General features: G+C 39.5%; 1 protein-coding gene across 2 annotated transcripts; it reads right to left on the reverse strand.

Annotated features, from left to right (window-relative positions):
- Positions 1-1,403: 1,403 nt before the first annotated feature.
- On the reverse strand, positions 1,404-23,151 carry ppm1aa (protein phosphatase, Mg2+/Mn2+ dependent, 1Aa). Of its 2 annotated transcripts, none has more exons than XM_072365989.1 (6): positions 22,758-23,151; positions 20,251-21,104; positions 20,039-20,156; positions 18,458-18,569; positions 18,265-18,322; positions 1,404-2,964 (listed from the first exon to the last, which is right to left on the reverse strand). In XM_072365989.1, the coding sequence occupies exons 2-6, from the start codon at positions 21,085-21,087 to the stop codon at positions 2,929-2,931; spliced, it is 1,161 nt and encodes a 386-aa protein (XP_072222090.1). In that variant the 5' UTR covers positions 21,088-21,104; positions 22,758-23,151; the 3' UTR covers positions 1,404-2,928. The 2 variants fall into 2 exon arrangements, with proteins under 2 accessions (XP_072222090.1, XP_072222091.1); XM_072365990.1 differs by lacking the exon at positions 1,404-2,964 and adding an exon at positions 6,773-12,245.
- Between the last annotated feature and the right edge of the window lie 2,205 nt (positions 23,152-25,356).

Below are 25,356 nucleotides of genomic sequence, written 5' to 3' on the forward strand. Positions count from 1 at the left end.
GAAATCCTCCTGCAGGCTGAATGTCCACTGCCACTGACTTTTGTTCTGTTACACGCACCCCACACACTCCAAATGTAACATCCTCCTGCAGGGAAAAAAAATTTTCCTCCCACACCTGTTGATGAATTGTGTTTGTGTACAAGCCTCAGACAGGGCAATAACATGTGTCTTTGTTCAACTGCACAGGCCCAATATAGTAGCTTCCTTACATAGATAGTGGTGAATAGGGGGAACCCTTTTTACGAAAACAGCCAAAGAGCTTGAGGCCAAATTAGCGTAATCATCGCTGACAAAATAATTCCCATTTTGGGCAGGAAAGTCATAAGATGCCTTAATGACTGCTGCAGCCAGGGAAAAAGGCCTGTTTGTGCTTTGTGACTGGTGGCTGAATGGTGCTGAACTTCTTCTCAATGCAGGCAGCTCCCCATTAACACACGCAGTATTTTTATACTAAGAATATAGAGGAACAACGCTAGAAGTCACTCTCTGTCTGCTAAATCGTTTTCATTCGCACATGCAAACTCTTAAATCTACAATTGAGGTTTGTTTCCAGATACATTTCTTAAAAACATTCAGAAATAAATGAAAAATATCTTCCTTCCAGCAGCGGCGGATCACAGTGAATGTGTTATCATTTACAAAAGAACCTCATTGTTCCATTGTTGCTGTGTGTTCAAATAAACCACCTAGGCTCCAGAGACACAAGTAATGTTGACTTTCCTTCAAGGAAAAAAAACCTAAAGCACAGCTGAGAAATGTTTTGCTTGTATGATGGAATAAATGAAAAAAAAAGATGACTGAATGAGACTTAATCTTTGTGTCATGAAGATGCATCATCTCTCGTTGCCAACTTTTGGAAAGAAACAATAAGGGTAGTTTTCCAGACAAATATTAATTCTTCACTGCACAATTCTTTTGTTCGGTTTCAGTATCAAGTTGTTGTCATTAGTAGCCTTAATGCGCAAAAAAACTACAACTTTTACCTTATTGAGAGAGAAACAGTGCAGCTGGGTGAACACTGAATGTCCGAGAATCCCTATTTTTCACATTGATATTCAGTGAAGTTCTTTAAGTCACATATTTTTCAGTCCGTGCCATTATGCAGTGACATTGTGCACATAGAGAAAACCAGATCGTTGCAGCCAAACAAGCTCAGTGCCTGATCTTTCCTTTCTTGTGCTCCGCTTAATTGAGCTTCAGCAAATTTCAGTGTGCTAAATGAGAATAATCGTCCTTGTGGGAAGTCATAGGAGAGACACAAAGGCAGATAATGACAGAGACGAGACTCAAGGCACTTAACCTCTAAGATGCAACATTATAATGCAATACAACACATGTATTACATAGAATAATATCACATACAGCTATGAATGCTCACAACTTTCAGAGAACACAGTATGCAATAGTTTTACAGACTGAGCCTTTATTTATGGACTCAAATTTCACTCAACAATTTTATGGGATTCAGAGACAAGAATTGATCCCATCAATCCCTTAGGGCAGGAACATGGCCTGGAGATATACAGTACAGTACAGCTCAGTTTTATGTCAATATTTGGACTAAAGTGCTGATCCACAGGCTGTGCTAATTGAATGCTCTGTGGCAGGAACATCGCACCTGTTTTATTCAATGAGGAGAAACCAGCAACTTATTCAAGCACCATTGTTTACCACAGGCTCCTAAATTAACAATCATGTGGTGAGATCTATAAATCACAAAAGCACCACAGAGTTGTATGTTGGACTGAGAAAATGGAGGAGTACAATCCACCTGACTGCTCTTGCACCCAAGATATTTGTAAGATGAGATTAAAAATATGCTCAAAGCTCCTTTATATTTCTGATTACTTACACTTTCAAAAGTATTTCAACAGTTTTTCAACAGTGGTCCAGTTTGCAAGAGTTAAAACTGCTGCTATGTAACGAGGAAAGATATATTTTACTGCCAAGAAATGCATTTACAGGCATTATTCCTTTAAAACTGTGAGGCAATTGTGAAGCAAAAATCTTCCATCCTGGTTACATGTTGAAACTAAACAAAAAGCACTAAAATCAAAAATAAAACTTAACTGCGAGCAAAGAATCCAAATAAAGCCAGATTTAAACCTACAGAAAATCACCTCTGTGCAAATTAAAGTGCAATTCACACGATTATATCAAATATCTTGTGGACTATTTGCTGTGCGATTAAAGATAATAATTTTTGCTTTGCTCAACTGTAGCGCAGAAGTAAGTAATTTAGGAATTTAAGTTCAACTTAAAACACTGCAGGTTTTGTTTACCTCATTATCATGATGGATGAGCAGTATGAATCTATTAAATAAACTTCACACGTTCATTGGTGCCAATATCTGAGCCCCGGGGCCCTTCCTTTGTCCCGTCTTATCTCTGAATGCTGCCTAACAAAGTTTAACATTTGCTTTGCAGGAAATGATTCCGTTCTTTTAGTCTGATGATCAGATTAAATATATAACAATGTTTCTCCATGCTTGGTTTAGTGCTATTGCATGCCTCTGTCTTAAATAAGCAATTTTGTGGCAATGCTGTGATCCAGTTTCAGTGACGTTTCGCCTGTTTACTGAGGTTGCAAGAATTCTGTAATCCTGCCACTTACATGTCCATTTTTCAGCTTCTCTTTGCTCAGATTCCACCCTCGTAAACACTTTGCATTAGTATATTCAGATGAAACCCTGGAAAGTGTCATACACTGTTTAAATTAGTACCAAAACAATTGTTTGGAATGATGTGATGGCCAGGTGCTGATGAGTCTTAAAATGAGTAAAAATTTGACTAATATTGAAATATTAGATGTTGATGTGGACGTAAAACACACTTCATAAACAATACTGTGAAAGCACAATATTATGCTATACTTATGAACAAATGTGGCAAAAATGCGCGCTTGACGTCTTGTGATTGGTTCTTGTTTTAGCTGAAACCACGGAAGAAGAGGATGTCTGGGTCCTGGGGGGAGAAAAGCAGGATGAAGATAAGATGAAGTGTGCAGATAGAAATGAACTGAAGGGAAGGCATGCAAAACAAAATTGCATGCTACCAGAGGTCAGACAGCAAGCAGAGGAGATGAAACAGATCAGCATGAAACTAAGAGGCGAAAATGCCTTGATTCAATATGAGTGCCCACATACACACACACACAGAAATAAACATTTCCATGTCAAAGCGGCACATTGAGAGATAAGCATGCTAGAAAAGGTTGCAGTTAAAAAAGAATAAACAAATTTACTCTGACTAATTTTCTCTGTAAGAGTTGATTGCTGGTTTCAGATAAATGAACCAATGAAGAAAATGACCGACAGCAGGAAGGTTAAGCAAAATGAATCACATTCAGTGGGGTCGAATCATTCAGAAAACCCTCAGAAAAAATATAATGTGGTGTCTCACTAATCTCAGAGTTTACTTCAACTTATAACCTCTGCTCTACTTTCCTACTGAATATCTCACTTGTCAGTTCTCACAGTTTATATCCGACTTGCCACATCATACAATTCTACTGTATTTGAACCTACTCTGGCAGTTCAGGCATACACCATAAAAAAAGACAAAGAAAAGATTCCTCGACTTTGAGATCTAAATACAGGTCAGACTGTCAAAGTGCAGGATGCTACATTTTACACAATGAGACAACATTGATGACAACACCGGTGCTATTTTTAATGTATTCCTCTAATTCAAAGAGCTCCCTCAAAAGAGGACAATATTAAACCGTACTTATCACAGGTTAAAGAAAGTGTGTGTGGAGTACTACTCACCAAAATGCACCATCTGCATTCCTCGGGCCTAAATATGTTGAACGGGTGGTGTTCCTCCTCCCGTCCCGTGTTGGTTTGCAACGGGCACCAACTGCATGATGGGACTGTGTACGTGCATCTTCAGACGAGTGCTCGAGTTGACAGAGAGCGTAACAGGTGCTCACATGTTTCATCAGAGGTGAGGTGACACTTAAAACACAGGTCTGTTTCTCATCAAGGGTGTGCTTGGTTTTTAATGAAATATGTAAACACAAAGAGATGAGGTACCTTGACATGAAGTTGTATAGAAAGCATTTATTCTGTCAGTCCCCCTATAGCTGAGACAAACAGCCACTCGGCCACTTGCCAAACAAGTTATTCTGAGACTGTTTTTTTTCTCCCCTTCAACACAATGAAATATGGAAAAGAGTGGTGGGCATAGTAGGCAGCTGTCAACAACTTCCACAGCTTGCCGCCACCACTGATCAATCAGCCCCATATCTGAACCTCACCAGCGCTGACCCGCTGGCTGGAAATGACATTAATCCTAAATCTTCCAGTCAGTGCAGAGGAATGACAGCATGTAACGTGGTGGTGTGAGCAAATGCTGATACAGGCTCTAACAAGCAAAGGTGCTGATGCTAATGAACGAATCTGTGGCTCTTTAACGAGCCTGCATCATTTGATGTTCTAATTCATAATGAGCTGTGACTCAGGGGGTTCAGGATAATGAGCTGGACCGGGATTCCCAGGGCAGCAGCTTGTGTAACCCATCTCATGCGGGGGACACTCACTCCCAAGCCAGTGTGAGAGGAGAGGCAGGAGCAGAGGGAGCAGGAGGGACATATTCCATGTTTGTGGGAGAGGAGGGTGCGAGGGAGGAGGGTGGGGAGGTGGGTACATGTCATCCTTGCTTGATATGATTGTTTGTACACACCAATCATTGAATCGCTGCGTCCAAGTGAGAAAAGCTTGTGTTCTCTCTGACAAACAGACCCCAGGCAACATGAGCACTCACAGACTGAGGAAATGGAGAAGGCAAGCATGGCGAGTGGAGGAGAAGAAAGAGCTTTAAACAGGAAATGCTTTTAAATTTGATCTGGATGGAGAAAAATCTTGTCCACAAAACACCCATCAATCCCATCCTTTTGCTTACTTTTCTGTGCTTGACTTGTAATCAAAAATTTCTTCATTTTTTTTTTTTTTTACTCTGCAGCCCTGAGGAAAAGAAGAAAAAAAAAGAAAAGAAAAATCTGGCTCCTGGTGCACTCTGGAGCAAATTAACAAATGCGGAGCTCAGTGACCTCGGTGTTGAGACCATCCATGGAGTAAGCAGAGTGCCGTACCACCCCCACCTCTCACTGCTGTGTCTGCATGGCTGTATTAGTCAAGCTCAAATGGGTTTTTCCGCCATGAGAAGCAGAGCATGACATGCGCTCAACAATGGCAGGCAGATGACGAGCCAGCTCCATTTGATGATGGCCTCTGCCGACACGGCCTCTTTTTTGATGTGGAGGAATACGAGGGCAGCGTGATTCATTATGGGTGCACAGGTGGCCCGAGACCTAATGAGTCAGTTTGTGCGGCGCTAACGTGCAAACGCCTCAAACAGAGATGTACACACAATGAAAACAAGCTTCAGTGAGCTTTTATTTCTATATTAAATTGAATACAACGCAAGGTAGAGGATGATCCACAACCTCTACCTGAACATGAAAAGAAATTGACTATAGAGTGCTAGAATTTAGTTAGGTTCTGTTAGTTTCTTGAGGACAAGACTTACAACTATGAAAGCCAAGGATTAATTTTGATTTTTTTTTCTTTTATTAAACTAAAATGGTCCTAAACCTCCATTCAATAGGGTTTACTTATTTTTGTTCTGTTCACAATTACCCTTCAGAGAGTTATTTGTCACAATGAGAACTCCTGCTGGTGTTTCTAATCACTCAGAGCTATTAACACTGCCACCCTCTGGCTAGTTGGCTGCTGAATTAAGATTTTGTTTGTTGCATTGATTAGTTAGAAATTAAGTACAGAGAAAAATCCATGCATGGAAGAACAGAAGACATTTAACCAAAAAAACAAACAAAAAAAAAAACACTCACTTGGAAAGCAGACACAAAACAGATGAGCAATGCATTTTTTAGATGACAAAACACTCTCTTCGTAACCCATTAAAAGTCTAAATCTTGCTTCAGCATCTCTGAACATTACACAAAATCGGGGTCTAAAAATAGCTTGTTTTAGTGTGCAAGTCAATTCATCACAGGAACCACAACAGTCCAAATTGTACCTGATCTATTAACTGCTTGCCACTGAGCACCATTTGAACGTTTGACCTTCTGGCACAGCTCATGACATTATGTTGACATTTAAGTAATCCCTCCCTTGGTTCTTAATCCCAGTGGCCATAGACTGTCCTGACCCCTCCTGAGTTTGAGCCCCTTGGATGCACTCGCCACCCACTGGCTAAAAAAGACAGGGAGACAAACACAGCTCTGATAGTCAGTCCAGGTTACAACACCCTTAAGAGCAATTGTGGGGCTTACAACACGTCCAAAACAAGGGCTGATTCACCATCATTCACAAACTGAAGCATCAGGTTAACGTCCGAGAGTGAAAGTTGAACATGACGTCAGAGCTTAGCATCAGATTTTCATGGAAAACATGTACCGAGAGATGTTAGAAGAGGCCAGAAGGTAATTTAACAATGTGTACAGCTGTTCTGAAGGAGTTCATGGAATCCTCTAATACTTTTATAACATCTGGATGAAAAAACGTTTACAGTGCACCAGAGAGAATAAGACGATCATGCCCCTCTTTCCCTTCTTGTTTCACGTGACAGGATGCTGCAAAGCACGTTCAAATTCCAGCACATATTATCAAATTCATTCTCTGATTGTGGGTGAGATGTTTGCGATTCTCCGTTCAGACCCCAACAGGTGCTGCAACAAAATCAGGCTCTGTCTGTAAAACACCGAAAGTTCGGACAAGAGGCAGATAAAAAGTGATGAAATGAGAGGTACAAGATGACAACCCATTTATTTAGTAATACATTCTGCAAACTAGAAATTTTATTCAAACTTCAATGGCTAAAAAAAATGAAAGAAAGGAAGGAAAGAAGGAAAAAAATGTAAGGAGCAGGGAGAAAAACGCATCTATTCACAAGCAAGGAATGCAATTTGTTCAATCGACAACACAAAAAGTACAATTTAGTTCAGGGAACAAAGCTTTTTCTTTTCTTTTTTTTTTACTTAAACATTTCTTCTTTTTTTTTCTCTGCCATTCCTTTGGAGCTAGAACATAATACAAAATATACAGTTATTGAACTTTGTAAAATCACTCACAGAGGCCTCTGAGACGCATTTGAATCAACATTGACAATACTTAACTACAGCACTCTAAAGCTATTCTTGAATGTAATCATAAATAGAGCAGACATTAATGTATGTATGCACATTTTGAATGCTTACAAGGTTACCATGTTAAAACACTTGCATTTGTTAAACGTATGACATCATCTGCAGTGGAAATGAAATAAGCTTTGAAGACCAAGATTAGACACGGTGACATGGGTGGGGTGGGGTAGGGGGGAAGAAAAGTTGTACCTTGTGACAATCAGGACAAAGTCACTGTTGATAGCTTAAGTACCTTAAAATAGACAAAAGATTTTAATCTGTAAGAGTGTATTGTCAGCAGCTTTAGTCATCCTCATAGTGTTTTGTTGGGCAAGTACTTTAGGGGGCAACATGAGATTGGGTAAGGCAAATCGGTGAGCTTATTCATGAGCTGAAAAACGTCAGCAAAGTGAGGCTCGGGTCGCCCTGTAAGGGGACAAATAAACCACCACTGCTAAGGGTCACACAGTAAACGCCACAACTGAGGTACATCAATATGTACATGAGGGCGCAAGCATTTTAAATCTCTTCAACTTCTGCTAGGTAGTCCTCCGTACAAGAATATACAGGATGCATTCCAGGCAACAAAAGGTAACTCTGTAAATAGCTCTATAATCTTTTTTTTTTCTTCTTTTTTTTCTACAATAACATTTTTTTTCCTGAAAGAAAAGAAAAGCTGATTATACAGGTGATCAGTGCATATGACTACTGTCATTTAGCCACGCTTACACTGATCAGCTACAACGATAAAACCACAAACAGGGGAAGTGCTCAACATTAATCATCTTGTTACAATACGACGTTCTTTTGGGAAACCTTGGGTCCCGGCTGGATGTTCCTTTGGCCCGTACAACTCACCTAAACACTACTGGAGACCAAGCCCACCTTCCCCTGTCAACAGAACTATGGCTCTCTTAAAATAAAAATAATGCTAAGGATCAGGTTGAGGGACATGGCAGAGGGCCCCAGGCGTCGACCTGTCTCTAAAACTTTCCAGATCCCAAAGCAGCCCATAAGACCCAAAGGATCCACTGCCAATGCCCCAGGCTCAGTCACCACAGGGTCAGCTCTGTTCTGGCTGAGCAAGCAAGACGAATAATATCACGCAGGTGGCTTTACTGTTGTGGCTGATCGGTGCATTTTCCTCACAAAACTCACATTTCTAAAACCCTGAATTCTCAATACAATTACAGATTTTTCGAGCTAAGTGAGTGTCACAAGTAGACAAGCAGGTGGAAATACTTGGGTATTTGTTTAGGGTGAAGAAGACGCCCTGTAGGACAAAGCCGATAGCATTCCTAGTCACTAAAATAAGTTGTCATTTCCTGTAGCTTCTTTACATCTTCGTGTTGTTATGTTTGCATCAGTACGATAAAGTCAAAACACTGTACACAAGCATAACATTGTCCCCTTCTAATAAATCAGTGTTAAAATATACGTCGTAGGGAGGGATTATAAGAACAGCCGTCTTTAAAGTCAGCTGCTCCAGAAAAGACTAACACGTCCTACAGAGATCATGAGGTATTCGAGTTTCTGAAAAACTAAACATACGCTAAGGTTCATTCTTTGTTCAGTTGCAGGGAGGGAGGGGCCAACAAGAATTTAATGGGATTTTTACATCATTTCAATCAGAAGTGTACAAATCACAGTAAACCCACCGATGGTATTTGCCAGCAGTCCAGTTAGAGTGATTACAAAGCTGATTTTTGTGGAATTAGTCTGTTTTCTGAAGTTTGTAATTAAAACAGCATCATTGAAAAGGGTTTACTGTAATCATTTCAAAACGGTCTCTGACAAAAATCCAGGACACTCCAGGGGTATGAAGTTTTAAACTACGACAACATACAAACAATCAAACATGTTTGTTCCTCATCAACATTAAGAAAGAAGGGGGGGGAGGGGATCAATTGTTGCTTTCAGAGTCATCATTTCCCATCAGTCAGGTTTGCAACAAGCAGCTGGATGCTGACAAATGTTAGATTAGAGACATTTAGTGTGTTTAAATACAAGCTATGCAGAGCAAAATAAATAAGTGCTCAACTAAAGAAAACCTAAGGGTTTGTGGGGGGCACTTTTATATACAAAGTTTTCTTTGCTTAAACAGAGCGAATAAATTGACGAAGTGTTTTACATGATGTAAGTACAGTATGTATACAAGTAGAAATATTTGTTTTTGTTGCAGTTAGATTTCTCTACTGAGGGTTTGTGTCCACAGCCTGGAGTCGGTTACTACTTTAGCAAATCTACTGATTACCCTCGCGTTTTGTACGATGACTAAATAAAGGTACTCTCTGGAGTCTCACATTCAACACCTTTCTCTTTAAGGCCAATGAAACGCCTACATGCCACGTCCTCATAGGTTTCTTTTTAAGCCCTTTAGAGATAATCATTCAGTGTTAGTACTTCAGCACTCCTGCCACTTCACCCCATCCCCACCTGTTGATATCCACACTGGTGCCCCCTACAGTCGGCCAAACTAAGTTTATATAAATTCAAAGTACGCCCCCCACCCCCCCATGCACTTGTCCTGCATTTTCATTCTTGCATTTGTGCTCGTGCAGCGAAAACACCACAGAGTACCTTTAAAAGACAACTAATAGGGACCTGAAATCTAAAGTTAGCTTATCTTTTGTAAGGTTACAGCGAGATTCTCTTTCAGACTCTCTCAAATCTGAGATGAGGGGTCTTTGGCATTTTTGCCACAAAAGCATATAAGACAGCAGCTACTTTAGGGTTACGGCCTAAGTTAGTCTGTTCTTTTTTTTTTTGTTTGATTTTTTTTTGTTATCTTATTAATTTTTTTTAGATCTTACAAGCTACTCACCACAAATCTAAAATGTGATGAACAGTTAGGATTGTCTTTTTGATCAATTAACAATGATTCATTTAGTACATAATTACTCTGCATTGCATAAATAAAACTGCTATTAAAAAAAAAAAAAAAAAAGGTTGACTAGAGGGAAAAATGTTTGCCAAAACACAAAAAATGTATCCAACCATCTCAAGACAATTCAGAATTACATTTTGTCCATGGCAAAAAGCTAGCTCAAGGGAAACGGTTTATTCCTCAGAAAAATTAGGTCAGAATATATACATACATTAATTTTGATGACAATGCAAGACCAAAAAAAAAAAAAGGGAAAAAAAGGCAAAAAATTATCTAAAATAAAATAATTTCTCTTGAAGAAATACATCTACTGTGTGTGTGTTAAATACTAATTTAGTCAGTGACTAGCGTTTCTGAGGGGATATTAAATAAAAGTTAACCCACAGATCATACACTATAGCAGCAAACATTGTGCTGTGGCTTGTGGTGCAGCGGAGGAAGAGTTTTCGGTAAAACAAACCTGATGTGGGGGATGGGGTTTGCTTTACAACCAGAAACACTCAATGCAGCTAGCACATTTGATCTTGGTTTGAATATTAAGATAAACACAATGTGTGTGTGTGGAGGGGGGGAGAAAAATAGCTTTTTAAGTACTAGAGCCAAAAGTTTCTACTTCTTCCAGACAGCTGATCCGAGATTTTTTTGTCTAAAATATTCAGTGCTTTAAATGTTAAATCTTCAGATGCGGAACCTACAAATCTATCTGTACCGCAAACAAAAAGCTGAATCCTGTGAAAAAGAAAATTGGCATAGGCTGCGATAAAGCTGAAAACGTGATTAAAAAAAAAATCATATGGCACCTACAGTGGTCTCGTTGTACATTTAGAAATGAATATTTAAATATGACACAATAAATGTGGAAACTAGTCAACACCTGACTAGCTGCGAGCTATTGTACATCACTCTGAAATGGGTCATGTCAGGTTATTCTAAAGTTCTAACAGAATAACAGCATATGAGATATATATATATATATATATATATCATATTGTTATTCAAAGCTGTTCGAAGCAGCGAAAGCCTTCTCGGTCAAATGTGGAACACTGGATGGAAAAAAAAAAAAAGAAAGCAAGAAAGAAAAGGGGGCAGCTATGGGGAGGGCAATTCCCTTAAACTCCAGCCTCTGTTGTCTGAACCACCAATGCAAAATTGACTTCGCAGTTGCACAATCAAATCTGCCTTTCTATTGATACACGTGCGCACTTACATACACACAAGCACCCGCGCACGCTTGCAAGTATCTATTTGCACAGACAAACATGTCGACATGGGACTCGTCAACAAATACCTTATAAAAAATGTGTGTGTGGGGGGATTTTTTTTCCACTTCATACTGTCAAATTGCCATTATTATTTGAGCATGTACAGAAAATCATTTTCAAAAGTAAAATACAATTAAAAAAAAAAAGCACAGGGAAAAGATCATTAGGATTTAAATGGTTTGATATAGAGAGCTTACTGTGCTGTCAACTATACAATTTACCCGTTTCTTAAAGGAGCATACACTAAATGGGAAAGAAAAGGGGGAAAAAAAAGAGACAAAAAGAAAAGTAGAATTGCAGAAACATTGTGCCTGGAGGACAAGCAGTAATATTCACTGAATAGACATTTGTTAGAATTCCAGAAGAGCAGGAAAAGGCAGATAGTGCATAAAAGGTTCTCTTTTTCCATTTCTTTCATTTTCTTTTAACTTAAAATCAAGCTGCATTAAATACAGGCTGTTTGTACAGGACAATTGCACTTCACAAAAACAGAAATATACAAACACACACAAGGAAATGTGAATCAAATTAATTATTACAGCAAAAAAAAAAGAAAAAAAGAAAGAAAAAAATCTTACTACTTAAGCCGATTATTCAACAAAAAGAAAAACTTGTGGACTCACTTGTTGTGGATTACTTTAGAGGAGAATATTAAGGAGGGTGAACATAAAGGGGGCTAAGACGATGGGGATCCTGAACTCCAGAGTGGACTGGTGCTGCACTATTCCAGGTTTGTGTGCATGCAACTCCTCCTCTTCCTCTTCCTCCTCCTCCTCTTCCTCCTCCTCCCATGAAATTCCCTTCTTAGAAACCAAAAGCTCAGAGTGACGGAGAGACAGACTGCTGAGCTGAGCTGCAGTGGGTCTTGAGAGGATGGTGGTTTGTAAACTCTATGCTGTGTTAGTGGTAGGAGGTTGTGTTACCACATGTCGTCTGTGGACGCAGAGTCCTTGATAAGAGAGGAGAGGAAGGAAAAACCCTTCAGACTCTGGTTAAACATCCATGAGATCTGCATCAAGAGCTGCAAAGGCTTCAGCATCAGACTGACGTGAAATAAAATTCCTCCGAGAGCGTAAAGGGACGTAAAGTCACAATTTTCTGTTAACATCTTCAATGCTACTGTAAATACTACACGTAACCTATGAATCTATAAAGATTCATATGGATGAAAAATTCAGTCGACAACTTCTGCAACAGCCACTGATGATCCTCAATGTTTACTGGTTGACAGTTTTAATCATAATTCAAATGTAAAAGGCAACATTTTTCCTTCTTGTGCTGCTCACACGGTTCATTCAAATAGTCAGCATATCAGTGCGAAATGGTAGAAGAAATGCTTTACGTCTCTTCAACCAACTTTAAACTAAAACAATACTTTAGCTAAACTAATAATTCTACTGTTGTTTGTTTCCTGACAAACAAAAAACCCTCAAGTCTAAATAGAAATCTAATATAGATGTCAAATTATACTGCCCGACCAAAAAGAAGTCACCACCTGGATTTAACTAAGTGAATAAGTACGGCCCTCCCATTGGGAAGTCACCGCAGTGATGAATACGTCTGAGCGAGCCACAAGTTGATGCAGCGAGTAGCTTCTCATTCCTGAAACAACCAGGTCAAAACTTTCTGTTTCAGGGGAATAACATGATTGTTTTCTGGATGCAGACCAAAACAATTGTAAAGATTACAACTGTAGAGATTACTTCAACTAGTAACTTTTTTTCAAGAAAAAAAAAAAAAAGAAGATCGAAGATCACTTAAATGTTGGGTGAAATCAAATCAGAGAAAATCAAAAGTAGAACTCAGTGCTTATCAGTGAAAGTAAGAGCATCTCAACACGCACAATGGGAGGAGAACTCAAGCTATTAAGACTTAACAACTGTGTAATATTCAGAAAACTAGTTATCAGCAAGACTACTTTGGGGGAGAGAAAAGGATAATGAGCATAAAGATTGGATTCAGGAGCAAAGGAAAAAGGACTCGTGTTCCGATGACTCCAGATTTCCCCTGTTCCAGGGAGAGGAGCGCATCAGGATAAGAAGAGAGGTGGAGGAAGTGCTGCATCCATCATGTCTACGTCTGACTGTCCAAAGCCTGTGGGGCACCGTTATGATATGAGGTTTCTTCAGTTGGTCAGGTCTAGATTCAGCGATGCCCAAAAAATGAGGCCAGCTGACTACCTGAGTATACTGAATGACCGGGTTATTCCATCGATGGAATTTTTTTTCCCCCCCTGAAGACAAATTCCAAGATGACAGTGTCAGGAATCATCAAGTTCAGACTGAAAGAATGGTTCGGGGACTATGAAGCATCGAGTTCACACATGAAGAAGCCAACTTAACCCCACTGAGAACCTTCACATTTTTACCCTGAGAAGACTTTACGCAGCTCCACGACTCTTCCATTATCAACGCAAGAGGCACAATATTTTTGAGTTTGTGACTTTTTTTTTCCGGCCAGGCAGCAAATATTCACTGATTAAGAGTCTTTAAGAACGTAGAGAGTAGATAGATTTTCATACGCACGCTCATAACACGCAAGTAAGAATTGTCCTAAAATCAAGCCAATAAATACAGTAATGGTATGACTGATGTGTGTTCAATGGTCTCTCAGACTAATTACAAATGTCTGGGGAACTATTTTGGTAGCTGATGGTCCTAAACATTGGAAGACCTGGATCATTTTCTAATATATAGCTCACGATGAGCAATCTGGGACATATCCAAGTGAAAAACAGTGTGTAGAAAATTTGAAACAGTATCCGAGTGTGCAGGTGTAACCGATTCAGCTTCCTCAACACTTTTATTGTCAATATACGCAAATATTCTGAGCCCCGACACAAAGACAAAAATCTGAAAGGGAGGAAGCTGCAGAACCAAAAAGTGCCAAAACTTCCAGGATCAGTGATATGTCTTCATCTCCAGCTTACAGAAGCTAAACCTATTAAACCAGTATTTACTGATCAAAAGTACAGTTCATTCCAGAGTCATTGTACATCCACAGGTATTTCACAGATGTGTAATCTAACAAATTTAATGATTGATTTCCAGTGAACAGGCACTCACTGGGACATTAATGCCCAAAGGGGATTTAAAAACGCAACGCGAGCGACGGAAGTGGCCAGTTGCCATTCTTTTCCAATGTACGAGCGCGAAGAGGCAAAAGTGAACGCGGCGCGAAGGGAGAGCGCTGAGTGATGCGGAGGGGGCTTAATGCCCGATGAATGCTCGGTGCTCCCCGCGGTAAATTCAAAATGGCGGTATCCGTGACAGATTTTGGAATCCGGTGCACACATAAAGCGCACCGGATTATATGGCGCACAGCCGGTTTTTATCAAAATTTAAGGCTTTTAGGTGCGCCTTATGGTGCGGAAAATATGGTACATTACAAATATTCTGCCTTACATCAGTCATCTAACGTGGCAGTTTGACCTTCTGTATGTGAATTTATGCGATGCAGGTCTTCAGACATTCAGAAATATGCATACATGACTACATAAAAGCAGGAGATGTTATGAAACAGGTCTTTCCTAGTTCTTTAAGAAAAATTGCCCACCCTATCGAGTGCTGTGGTTTTTTTCTATACTTTAATTTTCTCTTCTTTGTTGTGGATCAAAAGATAAAAATCAGGCAGGATGAATGCAAAGAAAGTGTACAGGCAGTTCATGTCAAGCATGATATTTTCTGCCACAAATGTTACAATTTTCCTCAGAAAGATATAATATGCAACAACTACTACTGAGTCACCAAGGTTAGCAAAATATTACACACAAAGAGGATTCAGAAGAAGTATTCAGCTGGGTTAATTTACTGCCACCAAAACCTGTGCGCTGTCGATGTGTTCCTGAATAAGTCTGACATCGTGCCGGGAAGAATTTAATTACTCTGTGCGCTTTTGTACAATACTGACTTGTGCCAAAAATAAAAAAAAAACAAAACAAGATATCGCTCCAATTTAACAAAATAATATGTTGAATTGCGCTGCTTTACTGATATATTAACAAGCTAGAATTTCCCTGTACTTTTGAGTTTAAAATGGACGAAAGACTTTCTGTCTGAAGAAAGTAACATATTGAGACACGGATCAACTTCTGCTGTGTTATAATTTCACAAAGAAAGAGCGGGCTTAAATGTCACTAAGAAGATTAAACTTAAGAAAAGGGGGATGTCCGTCCAAACAGAAGAACCAAGCGAGATGAACTGGTTAGACTACAGGAACAAAGACGCTTCAAACAAAGAAGGAGCCTTTGAAAATAAATTTACATCCTGAATGGCCAAGTGCATATGAGCACATCCACAAAACCTACAACAGCTTGAAAAGATAATCACACAAAAGATGCAGTGATAACAAATTAACACTGCACCGCATCCTGCAATTACAAATAAACGTGAAACTATTGGTAAACCTTTGCATATGGAAGCAGTTTCTCACGTTGGCCTCGAAAAAAATTCAAACAAAGAGGAATGAACTTGAAGCCCAGAATTTACTGTGCTTTCACAAAGTGTTCGCCTCCTTCGGCTTTTGTTGCATTTTTATCTGTAATCCGAGAGGATATGTTTGGAAATTTTATGAGATTTATGAGATAAAATTAAATTGTATTCAGCAACCTTTGAAACTCTTAAGATTTGGTTCTTGACAATTACATTTAGAAGAAAAGTGTCAGGTGGTCTCAGTACATATACACTTGTTTGAAAGGCCCCTCAATAACACTGAGTAAGGGGCCCTTCCAAGCAAGTGGCACCATGAAGACCAAATAACTTTCAAAATAGGCGAGGCACAAAGAGTCATACATAGAGTTGGATTATTTGGAGCTGCATATTAGGAACTGAATGTCTTTACATTGGACAAGCCACACACACTCGACAAGGATGGGGCTCATGGAACCGTCGCCGTTACCTAACGTGATGAGCAATCCATGTTTAGAGTTCACCAAAATGCCCTAAAGTCTCTTTAAACATGTGGAAGAAGGTACTCTGGTCAAATGAGATTAAACCTTTTGGCCATCAGAGAAAAATACCACGCAACACAAATGTATTACTCCAAGAGCCCCATCCCCACATTGAAGCTTGGGGTGGCAGCATCAAACTGAAAGGATTGTTTTCATTGGAAGAGAATGGACAATTGTTAAGAATTTAAGGGGTGATGGATAGTGCTAAAATACAGGAAAGTTCAGATCTCTGGAGATATGACTAGTACAACAGTTCAGCTTTCAGCATCACAACAGCTGTAAGCACACTGCTGAAGCAAAACCTGACAAGGAATGATGTAGTGAAAACCTAGATCTGAATCGAATGGAGTATCTGTCTCGTGACTTAAAAGATTGCTGTACACCAGCGAAAGCCAACCAGCTGGAGCACTTCTGCCTTGAGGAATGTCCGAGTGGCAAAGTGTGCCAAGCTTACAGAAACATGCCTCAATGGATGCAGAAATAGGGGTAAACTTATGCACAATCAGGTTTTTCTTTCTCAATTTAAAGAAGAAAAAAGGAAAGAAAGGTACTGTACTGAGCCATGAGACATCAGTGGAACTACAATAATACGACTTATCAGCGACTTATGAGGTCAATTAAGACCATTTATTTGCAGTGGGAACGCAAACCATAGAAAAGGCCTATCAGGGAGCTCCCAAGTCCCCATACAATTCAGCAAGCTCCTGTTTGGTTTGAGTGTGTCTAATTATTATAATTTTTTAACATAACCAACATACTGGAAAAATACACACAGAATGTGCATTGTGTACACTCTGTGTATAAAGTATTTTGTTAGTTAATTGGAACTTTTTAGTTCCTAAAAATCCATACACACAGAAACCTTACAGCTCTTAACTTACACCTCGACTTAAACGGATCCTTTAACGGCATGGAGTGACCCACTCCAGTTCACTCCACCCCTCAGTTTCTCAGAGGTCAACCTCATGAGATCTGTAGTACCTCAACAACCCTTAGATAACGTTATTATGGTTTGGGAGCACATACAGTAAATAGCCCGAAAGCTCAGACCAAACTAGCAGAAAAATCCTCGACTAGTAATCTTATTCTCTTACATTTTTCTTGCCTGCAGTTGGACCCGGACGGCCTCTTTTTAAGGTTCAGTCCTGTTCTTTCAGCCCGAGTTGTTCAAACGCGCATCGCAGTGTTCTGTTAAAGTTCTTTGTGGCGAATGCTTTCACCAATGTTTGTTTTATATTAACGACCGATACCATTAAATGACAAATCGGAATTCCAAACTAAAATAACTATAAAAGAAAGCCTACTAGAAGTTTGGGGCACAAAACATTGAAGTACTGGCTGAGCATTATTAGGTGGTTTATTTCTTATGTTATGTAACTAATGATAAGATTTATATTCATAGTAAAAGCAAAAACAAGGGCATAAGAGCTTCTTCTGAAGTGCAGCGAATGCAGCGTCGTCTGAAGTTGAAAGTTAAGAGCAGAGGAGGAGAACAAAGCTCTTTTATTATACTTTTGGAAGTAATTTAAACTGTATAAAAGTGAAAAATGGCAAATTTTAAATATAAAACTCAACGACCTTATGTCGTGTGAAATTTTGACTGGAATAAAAAAAAAAAAGTTTTTATTTAGACAAACATGACGGTTCTTTAGGTCCTTTTTAAAGAAACACTAATTCATTCAGCTCAGATAGTTTGGGACTGAGGCTTCTTGTACAAAACCTGCCCTGCGATCAGTTCTGCTCTTTTTGTCAAAATTAAATCAAGTAATATTGAAAATTTTATAAGAGAAAAGGGACTCTGGACAGATCATTACTGCATTGCAGAGTCAATCCATAATCACCCCCCCCCCACACACACTCTATTTTAAAATAATTCCCTTAGCCATAATCCTATTTCCCTAATTCTATCTTTCTGGATAAAAACTACATGCATAGGATTAGTTGAACTTTTCCGGTCACACATCAAAACCATGCAGACACCAAATAAAGAAGATTATTCAAAAAGCAGCTGGATACTTACTGTGTCATCACTTCGGTATGGGTTAAGTTTGTTGTACACCGCTTCAATAACACTTCGTCTGAGCAGAAGATAAAAGTATAAATATAATAAATATTAATTTAAATGGAAATCTAATAACTGGCAATGACTGAGCTGGAAATCACTTGAGAATGCAAAATGAGATTGATCCATTCCAACCACGAGGATCACTTACTTGCTTGCCAGCTCTCCACCAGGGGGGAGGTTAGGGATGCTCTCAGATGCTAACGTCCGCATAACATGGACCAAATCTGGGACACCTTCATCCCCCTGCTTTTTGAGGATCTCTGTAAGAAAACATATAAATTCAGGTTCAAGAAGAGCAAAACAAGACGAGGAAATCAACAGACAGCATTATACTACAGGCTATGATGGAGCATGAATTCTGATAATAATGGCTTTCTGAGATAATTAGGTTTGTCCTATAATTCTGACTGGATCGGGCGATGGACTTCTTAGAAAATAATTAAGTATTTTGTTGCTCCATTTTGGCCTCACTGCCATTCGTCATTGAGAGTCTGGTCTCTTCTATATTCACTGAAAAGAACTTCCATGCTTAGCACATGCATAGCAGCGACATTACTGCCTGCTGCAAGTCACTATGCTCATGTCATGAACCGTCAACCAGCTCAGAATCAACTGTCTAACACTGACCTGTAGGTCAGCGGCAGAGGCTGATTAACGTGAAACTGATTGCAGAGTGCATCTCTACAAAGATTATATTAGAAACTTCTTAGAGGTTCACCTTTATTTTGTTTAGGCTGAAGCCTGGGGCGTAATAAGAAATAAATTACTGAAAAGTGTCATACTGGTCCCAATTCTTTATTGCTGCATACTAAGAAATAAACCAAGTAGGAAAAAAAAAAATAAAGGAAAACATGAAATACCCCGAATATGCACCAGATCACATGTGCTGAGATCTATTTGGGCGATCTCCATTCAATAATGTATAAAATAGTCCAAGAGAGCCAAAATCTCAACTTCTGAACATCAACAGCCTGTGAAAGCAGCAATGCAGATGCTGCAAATTTGGTTTCTCTGTTGCCCTTTTTTGTTTTTCGAGACCAACATCAAAGAGATCCATTACAGCCCAGTTGCAGTCATGAGGAGTACAATCAGAATTAATATTACAAACATGGGCTCTTCGATGAGTTCTAATAACAGTAGAGCGTTCGTTCGTAAGACATTTATTCACTGAACCTGTTTTCAGCGAACAAAGTCATATTTTCAATTTATGGCTGTACAGAACACGACATTAACTTAAATATAAAGTATGACCAGAAAAATGTGAAACTATAGATTCATTGGGAACTTCTCGCTTTATCGTCAAAGAAGCATATACCAAAACTGGTGTTTTCTACACAAATAAAAAAATTTAATTGCCTTGGAACCCCACATAAGACTTTAAAGAATTAAACATTTAGAGTGTATGTAGAGTGGATATCCAGCAGATACAATGAGAATCGCTGTGTGAGTGTGTGTGGAGTGACAGAAAAACACATTACAAAGTGTTTTGTGAAACCTAAACCCAGGTTAAAAGACGCAATGCAAGTGTGACCTCTTTATAATTTATAAGACTTCCGCACATCCCTAGTAGGTATAAGGCATATCAGAGTATGTGAACACATAAATTGTAGATAGTCTAACATTTTCATCTAAATGGAAAATTGATGTTAAGTCACCTTGAATAATAAATTAGCAGAAAAATAAAACAAAAAAAAAACGTTCTGCTGTTCTGAATATTTTCTAACCCTACCTTCTACTCTGGCCTCCAGATATTTGTCCAGCTCAGCCTCCCGCTTAACTGCTTCTGGAGATACCTTTGGGGCCCCAGGAAAGCAGAGTAACACAACACTCATATTATCCCGGCTTCCCTGTGACAAAAATGAAGACATAAAGAGAAAAATTAATCAACTTGTCGCAAACAAATTCAACAGCATGTCGGTAGGTTCTGCGGACACATCTTACCTTGTACAAGCAGGTGTCAACGATTTCATTGCTGACTTTTTCAAGATCATCTGTAACCTCCATCCTTGACCTCACAAAGTCACACAATTCCTCATTGGCCATGACATCCCAGATGCCATCACAAGCTAGTATAATGAATTCATCTTCACCCTCGCATCTCTCTATCGCATACACCTCAGGCTCTGGAGAAACAAGCTGCTCTGTCGGGCCTTTTCCATGCACGCACTTGTAGTCGAAGTCTCCCAGAGCTCTAGACACAGCCAGAGAACCATTAACTCGCTGGATCATGACTGAGCCACCGGCATTCTGGATCCTTTCCTTCTCCAGTGGGTTGCTGGGTTTGTGATCCTGTGTGAAGAAGTGCACAGCTCCACCCCTGCTGAGGAGCCCCCGTGAGTCGCCACAGTTGATAAAGTAGATATGGCTTGGAGAAATCATCACTCCCACTGCGGTTGAGCCGCTGCGGTCCACGCCGTGCTTCTTCTCAGAGATGGTTCGCATGTGTTCATCAATCTGCAAGAATCCTGTGCGGATCCCAGTCTTCACACTCTCCACAGAGGTATCCTCCTGCAGAGCACTCTGGAAGTCTGAGTTGCTGGTGATGTGCTCCAGCAGGTGCTCACAGCAGTACTTGGCCACCTGAGAACCGGCATGCCCATCATAAACAGCAAAGAATGACCAGAGATCGAGACCATGAGGCAGACCGATGACTGCTGTGTGTGCATCTTCCATCTCAACCCGCCAACCCTGCATGCTGCTGAGCCCATACCTCAGGTTGTTACCCTCACCGTGGGAATTGTATTTTTCCATCTTTGGTTTGTCCAAAAATGCACCCATTGTGTCCCTCTAACAGCCTGTAACACAAATCAAAAGACAAAGATGTTGATAAGAAATTGCAGAACTTTTGTGATTCGTTCATAACCAGACGTTTCACAAGGTATAATCAATAATAATCAAAAACAAAAAGTGCTTTTCACAGAAAAAATAATGTGAACATTTCAGCCATAAATAGTGCCAGACTAATCACTCTCAGTAACATATAATTCTGGGGCAGTCAAATTTTGCACACAGGCCACAGGACGGATCGCATGTGCACAGTGGCAGACGAACAGAACATCCTCAGTGTGAGAGGACCAAATGAGGCGATAAATGAAGAGCCAGAAGAAGAGAGCTGCCTTTCTCCTTGACGTGCTCTACACCTGCTTAAGAAGTTCAAACTTCCTGAGTGAATGACTCACTTGCGATACGTTGTTGCAACAGTACTCTTTCAAAATGTAGAGGACGAGCTACATCCCAATTTTCATCAAAACAAACTGTCCCCTGTTCTTGACAAACAACACTGGTATTTATGTGGTGCCAGCTGAGAGCCAAACGTGCAGGAACGCAGTAAAATTGTGAAAAGAAGACAGATATACAATCTTTTACATCATATACATTGGGGTATGCAAACATTCATTTTCAAATAGCTCTGTCCAATAATGTGATGCATTTCTTTTTGAGCTTTGAGTAAAACTGAGGTCCACTAACCTGGCGTGGTATTAGAATTATTTAATCACTCATATTGAACTGTGAACACAGTTTAATTATATTTAAAGTTATGTGTCATGAATATACTGAAAATAGTTATTGGCTTTATTCTGACTCCTCAGGTTAGATTTCTTTCCCCCATAATTTGAACCTGCCATGAAAATCTAAATCGTGTCTCTACAAAAATAATAACCTGTGGATAGGATAAGCATTTGAGCACCCTTTAATATATCAATCGGTTTTAAAACGGACACTAGCTCTTCGATCCATTTGTGGCATAAGATTAACATCTTGGAGCTGAGTTCAAGCCCCTGCTCCAGTCTAAAAATAGTAGACCTGCGTACACATTTTGGCTACTTATTAGGAACGCTGGTAATCTTGATCAAATTGAAACGCCCTAGAGCGACCGGCTGTACAAGTTTAACACCAAACGCACTGATATGAAAAAAATTTAATCCTATGTGTTTAGTCGCATATACCAAAAAAAAAAAAAAATGTCTGACCTTCGCGGTTCTGAACACTTCACCACAGTCAGTCAAGTACTGCAAGTTACAGCCATGGTTACATATCTAAAGCTAAAGTTAGCTACCTGACTGACCAGGTTCCCGGTAACTAGTACAAAACATAACATCAGCTATATTCTACATTAAAGCTAACGTTGAAATGCGCTAGTTTACATCATATCAAGCACCAGTCAGGAACAGCGAGGTGGTGGATTTGAGGAGAGAGTTAGAGCTGTACCAAGTTGGGACGAGTACTCAAATAAACAAACAGCCTTGCCTATATGCGGGCCTTGACCCTTGTCCCTCACAGCTAACTTTGACAGGCCTGCTCTACCATGTTGTGCTAACATAATTTTGAGGCAAGCAAAGCCATCGGCCTTGCTAAGGTACTAACGATATGCTAGCTTAGCAAGGGTAGCTAACTGCCTAGCTGTCCTCAACAGTTGTTAGCTAAATAGTAAACATTTCATGACTTACCAAACAACCAAAATACCAGTTGACAGCAAGGCAATCTGAGACAGGGACAGGGACCGACTGTCCGCAGTTCTCACCAGCGGTAGGACTACGACGATATATGGGGGTTTGCGGCGGTGGTTTAGCTAAGATAGCTAGCCTGTTAGCTAGCAATGAGGAGTCGTCACTCAACACTCAGTGCATGTAAAGTGTGTAAATGCGGAGGTCCCTCTTTGCGTGCGTCCGTGATGCATTACATTATCTCAGCTGGCGAGCTAAATAATACCCTGATTTCTTGTGGTGTTTGGCGGCCAAAGCTTTATGCGGCCAAGCCAGGGGGAAGCTGAAACGTCTGCCCCAGCCTCTCCACTTGACAGCTTGACAGCCTGCAAGCTAACGTTAGCTGCTGAGGAGCATAGAGCACAGAGACAGGACCCGGATGTTGCAGGCTGCGTATTCGAAAACATGACATCATTCCTGAGGAGCTGAGGCTACGCGGGCTACTGCACACACGTGCACAGAGAGCATTACACAACATTTTAGGGCTCCAAATATGAAAACCTGCTTTAAGTGTCACACATGTGTATTTGGGATGAACGTGGCTCTTGCAAAATCATTAAATATCTCAAGTGTGGTAAATGCATGTGATAGTTTTCACTAGAGTCACTTCGGCTGGATTAAAGGGATTGAATAACTGAGCACTGATTGAGACCAGTTGAGTCATAGATATTTTTGAAACGTTTCCATATCTTGACCCACGAAAACCTCATGTAAATTCCTGATGTTTGGAAAATGTAAACCCCAATCAGGCAGAGAATTGAAGTTTCACTTGCACTTGTCAAAAATAATCTAAATGTCAGGTGCACTTGTTATTCTTTATTAGCATATGTTATCATTAGGGTAATCAAAATGCAATGAAGTGTTTATATTAAATTAAAATATAACTACATCTAAATACAAATGTTTCGAAATGTTATCTGAAATGATCATAGTTATATTGACAACATAATCCAGATTACATGAAATCCTTAACTACCGGCTCCTGTACTTGCACCCCAATCTATGACAGTTAGTGTGGAAAATATGACTAGATAGAAAAAAAACAAGAATACAATATCAAATCATGTAACCTTAAAAAGAAAATGGTGGTCTAGCCTTACCAAATCTGAGAGACTGCAACTGTGTAGCCCAATTAAAATATTTGGTATGTTTCTGTCTGTTTACATGTTCTCCCCATGCATGTGTGGGTTCTGTCCAGGTTCGTCCCAGCATCCAAAAACATGCATGTTAGGTTAATTGGTGGTTCTAAGACCCTAGGAGTGAGTGTGCATGGTTGTTTGTCTTTTTTTGTCCCTGTGTGGGTGTAACTCGCCTCTCATCCAATGGCAGCTGGAAAAGGCTGTATACAGAATATGGACTGAAGTGAGACATCGAATAATTTAAATCTTTGCGGAGGGATTGGAAAAGACAGGCAGGGGCATACTGAATATTCTTTACAACAACCTATAAATCAGAGAGTGGATGCAAGATGATATATCAATATTCAGGTTATAGGAAATTTTAAAGGTGAATACCATACATGTCAAGAACAGATGTGAGAGTGGTCATTTCTGAAGATGAATGGAAAAACATTTACAAATCACAACAGAAAACCACATTTCCCCTCAGATGGAAAGAATTTAGGTGGAAAAATGTCCCAAGATTTTTCATCAGTGCTTCCCAAAAAAGGCACCAAGGTGTTGGTATGATGTAGCTACTGATTATCACCTATTCTAGGACTAGATCGTATTGGCAGGAAATCCAGAAATGCATGGAAACTGTATTCTAGATTACTTTTCCATTTAATGCCTTGAGATTGTATATTGGCACTAAATACTCAGGCTGTAGCTAGATGTAGTTGGTGAGAGTTGTCAGAGAGTCTCTGAGTAGGAAATGGTTACAACCAGAAGCAAGTTTTTCATGAAATCTATGTTTTCATTCAGATTATTGATAGAAATGTTTTGATAGAAACTGTGGATATATAATTTGTTACTGAGAGGATGATATCATAAATGTCACAGACCTGAGGGGATGAATGAGGGTTTGGCTTTGTTTTTATTTCTCTGCATTAAGGGACCAATAGAGTAATGCTTGGTATAATAATTTGACATACTCATACTGACTTATTGTTTTGTAAAGGACTGTTTAAAAAAAAAAGAAAAATATAAGAAGATTAAAATTATGAAGAGGTGGTCAAAAACGTCAACTTTACAGTGCAATTGTACAATTTACCTGGGATTAGGTGAAACCTGTACATCACAATGTACAGTTTCTTTATCCCAAGTAGGAAGTAATTTCTTTATATTTTCTCTTCTATTTTTTTGGTTGAATTACACTAACAATATATATTTCATTCTAAGAATGAAAAAAGATATTCCAAAAGTATCAAAAGCAATACTGTGGACAAAGGTATGTATTTGTTGTTAATACTTGGCTTGAAGCGGTAGCAACGTATATCAAGTTAAAACATGCATAAAGGACAATCACTATTGTACGTTTTTTAATTCTACAGTAAAAAAAAAGTCTGAGTCCTTGATACAGCATTTTGATCAAATGTTCTATGCCGTGAAAACACCGTACACCA

The sequence above is a fragment of the Leuresthes tenuis genome, unplaced genomic scaffold (genome assembly GCF_036924035.1).
Source record: "Leuresthes tenuis unplaced genomic scaffold, fLeuTen1.0.hap1 SCAF_15, whole genome shotgun sequence".
Lineage (NCBI taxonomy): Eukaryota > Metazoa > Chordata > Actinopteri > Atheriniformes > Atherinopsidae > Leuresthes > Leuresthes tenuis.